General features: G+C 51.1%; 1 protein-coding gene across 1 annotated transcript; it reads right to left on the bottom strand.

Moving 5' to 3' along the window:
- Window positions 1-275: 275 nt before the first annotated feature.
- CCDC182 (coiled-coil domain containing 182) lies at window positions 276-894 on the bottom strand. The gene has a single exon (XM_007126849.3). The coding sequence runs from the start codon at window positions 780-782 to the stop codon at window positions 276-278; it is 507 nt and encodes a 168-aa protein (XP_007126911.2). The 5' UTR covers window positions 783-894.
- Between the last annotated feature and the right edge of the window lie 6590 nt (window positions 895-7484).

The following is a 7484-nucleotide window of genomic DNA, read 5'->3' as shown; positions in this document are numbered from 1 at the left end:
AAGAAGATTAAAAAAACATACATTTGAGCAATAGTACCATTACAAACAGGAAAAGAGTTAAAGGTGAAAGTTACAGGGGTCATTCAAAGACCTAGTGTTGGAGCGCTTCCTTCTCGGGTGATGCTGGGTGAACGGAGCTTCACCGAAAGAACATACTGGGTCTTTTCGCCTCTCAGCAGCAAGGTGTTATTTAGGTAGAAGGAAAGTAGTGGAAATGGGGAAGGGGAGCAAATCTATCAAAACTCGGGGTTTGTCCTTCTATCGAAAAGAATCTTCTACTCGGCTGCTCGGTGAGGAACGTGGCTTCTACCGGAGGGGCCTGAGTTGGCCTGGATCTTCCCGGGGATGCCCAGTGCCTCGCAGCTCCGGCCCAGCAACAGGCACTCCAGCCGCTTGCAGCGCTCCCGGAGCTGCTTCTCGCGGGGCAGCAGGAAGGTGAGGACCTTGTTCCGCACGATGCCCCGATCCTCCTCCTCCCTCAGCCGCTGCTTCACGCGGGCCGCCTGCTCCCCATGCTGCGCCAGGGCCCCGTTCATCTCGCAGAAGGCGTCTTCCAGGTAATGGATGGCCCTCAGTGCCTCCTTCTTGAAGTCCTCCAGCTCCCGTTGCACCCCGGCCACCTTCTGCTGCAGGATCTCCAGGTCGGCTGGCGGCAAGACGCAGGAGGGCCACGACTCGGGGAGCGAGAAGTCTCCAGACTGGAGGCCGCTCTCCACCATCTTCTTCCCCTGTAAGGTGTTCACCTTCATGAGAATGGACCCGGCCTGATAGAGGGGTTCCATTGTGTCGCCTCCGTTTGGACAAAGAGAGGGAGCTAGGGACCAGCCAGGTCAGTGATTTTTTTTTTTTTTTGGCCAGAGACACAATCCTTTGGAGTGGAGAAACCCCACCTATTGTGACATCAGGGCCTCTCCGGCCAACCAGGAGGAAAGCCACAATCCACTCATTTGCATACGGTAGCCTCCTTGCTTGGTTATCCTGGGCTTCGTCTGCTCATCTACTCAAGAACTGTTTAGTTGTGCGCCCTGGGATGTGGATTCCCATCAATTCATTGCCCTTCCAGAACCAGAGCTCAATCATTCCTTGTCCTGAGGGACACACCAAAGTAAACTGGCCAGAGCAAGGCCAGGCCGGGTGGTCTCCCACACAGCAAGGGGCCTGGATGGTCTCAGAAGGGTCTCTGGGCTTCAGTACCTCACCAGTGAAGCAAGGACATTGCAAGGGATGATGTGTAATCTCACTGCTAGCTCTAAAATGCTAAACAACAACAACAAAACTAATTTCTTTTTTAATTGAAGTATAGTTAATTTACAATGTTATGTTAGTTTCAGGTGTACAGCAAAGTGATTCAATTATACATATTTTTTTTCAGGTTCTTTTCCATTATAGGTTATTATAAGATATTGAGTATGGTTCCTTGTGCTATACAGTAGGTCCTTGTTGTTTACCTATTTTATATATAATAGTGTGCATATGCTAATCCCAAACTCCTAATTTATCTCCCCCCTCCACACCACACCCTTTGGTAACCATAAGATTGTTTTCTAAGACTTCCTTCTCAGCTTCCACCGTAAAGAGACCCTAATATGCATTTTGATTTGTAATTGGACATGTAACTTTCACTGAAAATGTCATGTGACGTTTGCATTACTTTTAACTGCTGTGTATAAAGGAAACTGTATCTTTTGACTCTATCAGTTATTTCTCTTGTGCACAGGGAAAAATGCATTAAAAATGACTAAAAAAATAAAAAAATGAAAAATGGAAAAAAAAAGATTGTTTTCTGTGTCTGTGAGTCTATTCCTGTTTTGTAAATAAGTTCATTTGTATCATTTTTTAGATTCCACATGTAAGTGATATCATATGATACCTGTCCTTCTCTGTCTAATTTACTTCACTTAATATGATAATCTCTAGAAAAGTAACTTCTGATTCCAAGTCCACACTCCTATAATGACGCCAGAATTCTCGATAATCTTAGAAGAAATGTACTCAGGTTTTGATATATGGTCCGCAACAGAGCTGATTCAGTATGTGCAGGATAAAATCGGGTCACTCGTTCATTTATTCAGCAAGTCCCTGCTGAGCACTCAGTGTGTACCTGCACCAGGGAACGAGTGTGAGCCAGCGAACACGGTCGTCCCTGCCCTGCCAGATCCTGCCTGAATGCTGACAAAGATGAGAAAAAACATGGAGAAGGGTGAACTTCCCACTTCTGACCTGTTCACTGTAAGAAGGGAAACTGGTTTGGTCAAGAACAATCCTCCATCCTGCAGATCTCAGTCTCTTGCCCAGACTTCTCTCCTGGCCTCCAAATCTAAACATCTCTCCAACAATGTACCTCAAATTCAATCCACCCAAAGCCGGACTAGTTATCACGTCTCCCAAAATGGTCCCTGTTCCAGTGTTGCTATCAGGTTGATGAGACCAGCCTGGGGCAGCGCCCACGTCAGCGCCCACATGAGAAACCCGGGCCCCTCCACGTCCCAGTGGCTCTCAGTCCTATGGGCTCTACCATCTCTGAACACTCCAGCATCAAACCACCTGGGCTGGGTCTCAGCTCTACCACCTACAGGCTGTGTCTCTTTATACATTGCCTCATCCCCCTGAGCCTCAGTTTCCTTATCTGTAAAGTGGGGATACTAATTCAGTGGTGTGCAGGTGGAGGGCAGCTCTCCGGGAGGAAAAAAAAAGAAGAAGCTCTGATTTATGGCTGTTGCTAATTTCCGTGGTATAAAGACTCCCATCACAGCTGGTTGAAACTAGCTCAGAAGCTACCAAGGTGATGTCTCTGAGAAGAGATGCTCGCGGTGAGCCTTCGTGAGCCTGTGCGAGACAGCCAACTCCCGCACCACAGGACACATGAGGAGGCAAGCTGCCTTCTCCAGCAGGCAGATCGGCCCATCTAGAGGGCCTGACAGAGGGCATTTTGCAGGGAGCTTCATGGCTAAACTAAGGTGGAATTTTGAGTCTCAAAGGTCGGGCAACACCCGTTATTGATACACAATGTTGGTGGAAAGAGCACTGCTGTAGGAGTCAGGAGATCTGGAGTCTGGAATTGCTGTGTGACCAGAGGTCAGTCACCTCCCCTCTCTGAGCCTATCCTCTGCTGTAATGTGAGAGGGCGTAATGTGAAGTCTCTGATGCTCTAATATCCACACAGTCTTTCATTTAAACTTTTCTGGAAGCTCTTACTGCCTTCCCCTCATTTTGCGACCTAGGGCCTTGTCCCTCCGGGTCCCGATGGCACAGTAAATTCCATGAGGACGGGAACTGTGCATTTCTCATCCTATGTACCCTGCCTGGTGCCCTGCACATAACGGCACTCAGAAAACTAGATGAAATAGAATTTCTGTTCTTAGGTGGCCATCAAATCCTGCAGCTCCCCTGACTTTCCCTCTGACATGATGACACCTACTGGCCTGAGTGGAAACGGCACCCTCCTTATTTGCTACCTAAGATCCAGATGGGGTTTGGGGAGATGACGTAAACAGCCTGCGGTCTGCTGGTGCATTCACTGGGTGTGTGTGTGTGGGTCAGGCACACAGTAGGTTCTCAATAAATATTTCTTGAATCAGCGACAGGAAGAATGTGTGTCTGTCTTCTTGTTTCTGTATTCTTTGAGTGTTTTTCTGTTTGTCTCTCTGTCTTTCCCTCTCTCTGACTTAGATTCTCTGCCTCTTTGTCTCTGTCTCCCACAGGGAATGGTGGAAGCCATAACCAGTGCTATGAAAGAAAAGTAGTAACAGTTAAGAAAGGATAGCAGTTGTTCAATTTCCCTGGTGCTTTTTAATGAGGTCTCAGTTCATTTCTCCGCATGTAGAGCCGGCCAGGGAGGACCGTGTTTCCAAGTGAACCTCAGCAGAGTCGGGAACAAATACACACTCTGTGAGCCGAAGACGCCAGGCCTGGGGTTCCCTGGACCTTCGGGGAGCCCTCAGCAGGGGAACTGGCTGTGCGCATGCTCTGAATGTTCTCCTCCCAGAAGTTTTACAGTCCGGGCCTGTGCTTTCCCCAGAATTTCCTTCCATATATCCTCGGAAAGTAAGAAGGCAAATCTATGTGTCCCCTTCACGGCTTCAAAAGGAAGGAACTCTGACGTCTCCTGGCAAGGCATCTCTGGGCCACGGTCGGGAGGGTTTCCCTGCCCCTGGTCTATTTCGGCACTGTCTCAGAATAAGGGGGGACGAAAGCAGGGTATCAACCCTGCGGAGACCCAAGCCCCACCCCTGAGAATCAGATTCGACCCGCGTGGAGGGGCTCCGGAGGGGCATGTCTCAGGACTTCCCGGGGTGGTCACCGCCGGGTCCCGGCACAGTCCTGCTGGGCCCTGCCACATGCATCAGTGCCCCCGCCCCGCCCCTGTCATGTGCCTCTGCCCCTGCATGTGAACTAAATCTCCATCCTTTTTAGGATCCAGAAGAGGGATATGACACAGATGCACCCCTTCACGTACCTGTTTAAAAATGAGGTGAGGGCTTCCCTGGTGGCGCAGTGGTTGGGAGTCCGCCTGCCGATGCAGGGGACGCGGGTTCGTGCCCCGGTCCGGGGGGATCCCACATGCCGCGGAGCGGCTGGGCCCGTGAGCCATGGCCGCTGAGCCTGCGCGTCCGGAGCCTGTGCTCCGCAACGGGAGAGGCCACAACAGAGAGAGGCCCGCGTACCGAAAAAAAACAAAACAAAACAAAACAAAACAAAAATGAGGTGAAACCTCCGATGCTCCTTATGTCCCATTAGTTAGAGCCACTTTCACAGTCCCCGGTCCAACCCAAGCACTACTGGAGTTCCCATAGTTGGCTCAGACTAATCACGGGTCCTCTCCCCAAAGCAGAGGGCTCCCAATACAAGGACGAAACTGGGGTTCCATTCTCAAGCAACAATGGGGAGGGTAGGCGACCAGCTGTGGCTTCCACAAAGAGGAGTTGTATTTGAAAACAGTGAAAGGACCCTGCTTAATTCCCCCAAATGAACCACCAATGTCAGCTTTCAGGCAGAGTGTGCCAAGAGTCTTCTAGAAGTCCCTTAAAACTGGTTTGTCCCCATCCCCAAGAAAAAAATTATTTTAAAAAAACCCCACAGAATTCAGAGAAATTTCCTATAAACACCAGAGAGCACGTGGTTGGACGTTTCTAAAGCAGAGACGGCAGTGATTTCCAGCACTCCTTTCCCAGAATCCCCTGGGCTCGGGCCTCCCGCTTCTGGCCTGGGTGAGGATGCTGCTATACAACCAGTGTCTCCCCAGATGTGCCCCTACCAACAATAACGACCTTGACACATTGCACCTTAAAATGCAAACCCATAGAGGATCTTCTCTGCAGCCTTCCCCCCATCCATCTCCCTGCCACCCTTCCATCCATCCACCCATCCACCCATCCAGTTGCGTGTTCAATGACACCCACTGAGTGCCCGCCCTGTGTACGCTGAGCTAGGCAACAGGGATTTAAGATAGCAGACAAGAGAGAGAAGATCCCTGTTCTCAAGCCACTGGCATTTCAATGGAAGGAGACAGACAATAATGTGGAGCAATCAAGAAATAAGGGGGAGCTTCCCTGGTGGCGCAGTGGTTGAGAATCTGCCTGCTAATGCAGGGGACACGGGTTCGAGCCCCGGTCCGGGAGGATCCCACATGCCGCGGAGCAACTAAGCCCGTGCGCCACAACTACTGAGCCTGCGCGTCTGGAGCCTGTGCTCCGCAACAAGAGAGGCCGCGATAGTGAGAGGCCCGCGCACCGCGATGAAGAGTGGCCCCCGCTCGCCGCAACTAGAGAAAGCCCTCGCACAGAAACGAAGACCCAACACAGCAAAAATAAATGAATAAATTAATAAACTCCTACCCCAACATCTAAAAAAAAAAAAGAAAGAAAGAAAGAAAGAAGGTGATTCTGGCTGGTGCTAAGTGCTCTGAAGGAAATAAACAGGACAAGGTGATGGAGAGCCTGTAGGGGAAGGGGTGCTGGGGAGGGCCTTTGCAAGGTGAGGACGTTTGGGCTGAGACAGGAAGGAGGTGGATGCCTGGGGGTAATGTTCAAAAGGAACAGCAAGAAGAATTTAAAAGAGGCTGGGATGACTGGAGGGAAGCAGGAGGAGGTGCGGAGGAGGGGGAGGTACAGGGCCCCGCCCGCGGGGCATGGGATGGTGTCCCCAGTGCCCTGGGAGGCTGTCAAGGTCTACTCTAGCCGTGCATGACTACCACTCTGCAGCTGGCATTCCAGTCCGGGCAATGGGGACAAGGCTGGGATGGGGGTGGAACCAGCATCAGGAACCAAACTCAGTGCTGTTCACCGTGATTAATTAACCCAGAGCCAGAGCCCCAAGGCACGGTGCTAAAAATACCTGCTTCGCTCCGAGAGGCGGCGGCTGCCACCCAGCAACTTTTACCCATAGCCATGTGTCATAATTTGGCACTGATAAGGAGTGTCCACAAGAATCGGGTTCATCCGCAGCCCACCAGCAAGCTGGTCCACGGAAACTGTCCACGGCACTTTCCTAGCTGAACTCTCCTCCCGTTCCTGAGCCCCGCCTTGGCCACCCCTGGATGTGCCAGCCACCTGCCCACCGCCTGCTGAGTTCGCCTCCCCTCCTGGAACCCGAATGAACCAGCCCCCGGAGGTAGGAGCCAAAGCAGGAGCACATCATCACATTCCATGTTTCACACCATTGCAGCCCTGCAACTCGGACTGGTGCCATCCATCAGAGGCCCTGCCAGCCCAGGGCGGCACTTTAATTAAAATATGTAAAACATCCTGGTGGGAGTGGATCTGAAGACACAGGAGCGGTCCTTGGACACGAGCAGTGCAGGCGGGCCAAGCGGGCGGAGCTGGCCCTTCTCCAGCCCCGGAAGCTAGCACTGCGTCAGGAGGGCCCTCCAAAGCAGGCTGGGCGTGGTGCTGTCTGCCTTGCACCATCCATCCACCCCTCCACCGGGCATGGACTTTAGCTGGGGCAAAGCATCTGCGAGAAAGAGAACCTCACACAGTCCACAGGCCCAGGACAGAGACCTCAAGAGCATGCTGGGAAAGGCCCGGCATTACCCCAGTTGGAATAGTCTATCCCCATTCTCAACACTAATTTTCTTAAATGACCCATCATGTAGCTGGTACCTGGACCTTTATTTATTTATTATTTTTTAACATCTTTATTGGAGTATAATTGCTTTACAATGTTGTGTTAGCTCCTGCTGTATAACAAAGTGAATCAGCTATATGTATACATATATCCCCATATCCCCTCCCCCTTGCATCTCCCTCCCACCCTCCCTATCCCACCCCTCTAGGTGGTCACAAAGCACCGAGCTGATCTCCCTGTGCTATGCGGCTGCTTCCCACCAGCTGTCTATTTTACATCTGGTAGTGATATATGTCCATGCCACTCTCTCACTTTGTCCCAACTTACCCTTCCCCCTCCCCGTGTCCTCAAGTCCATTCTCTATGTCTGTGTCTTTATTCCTGTCCTGCCCCTAGTTTCTTCAGAACCTTTTTTTTTTT

Source organism: Physeter macrocephalus, unplaced genomic scaffold (assembly GCF_002837175.3).
Source record: "Physeter macrocephalus isolate SW-GA unplaced genomic scaffold, ASM283717v5 random_717, whole genome shotgun sequence".
In the NCBI taxonomy this organism is placed as follows: Eukaryota; Metazoa; Chordata; class Mammalia; order Artiodactyla; family Physeteridae; genus Physeter; species Physeter macrocephalus.
Note: the sequence above shows the minus strand (reverse complement) of the source record. Positions and strands in the feature narration are given on the sequence as shown.

What these genes read in the sequence shown, in the direction of transcription:
- CCDC182 (XM_007126849.3), bottom strand. Translation starts at nt 782, where the DNA reads ATGGAACCCCTCTATCAGGCCGGGTCCATTCTCATGAAGGTGAACACC.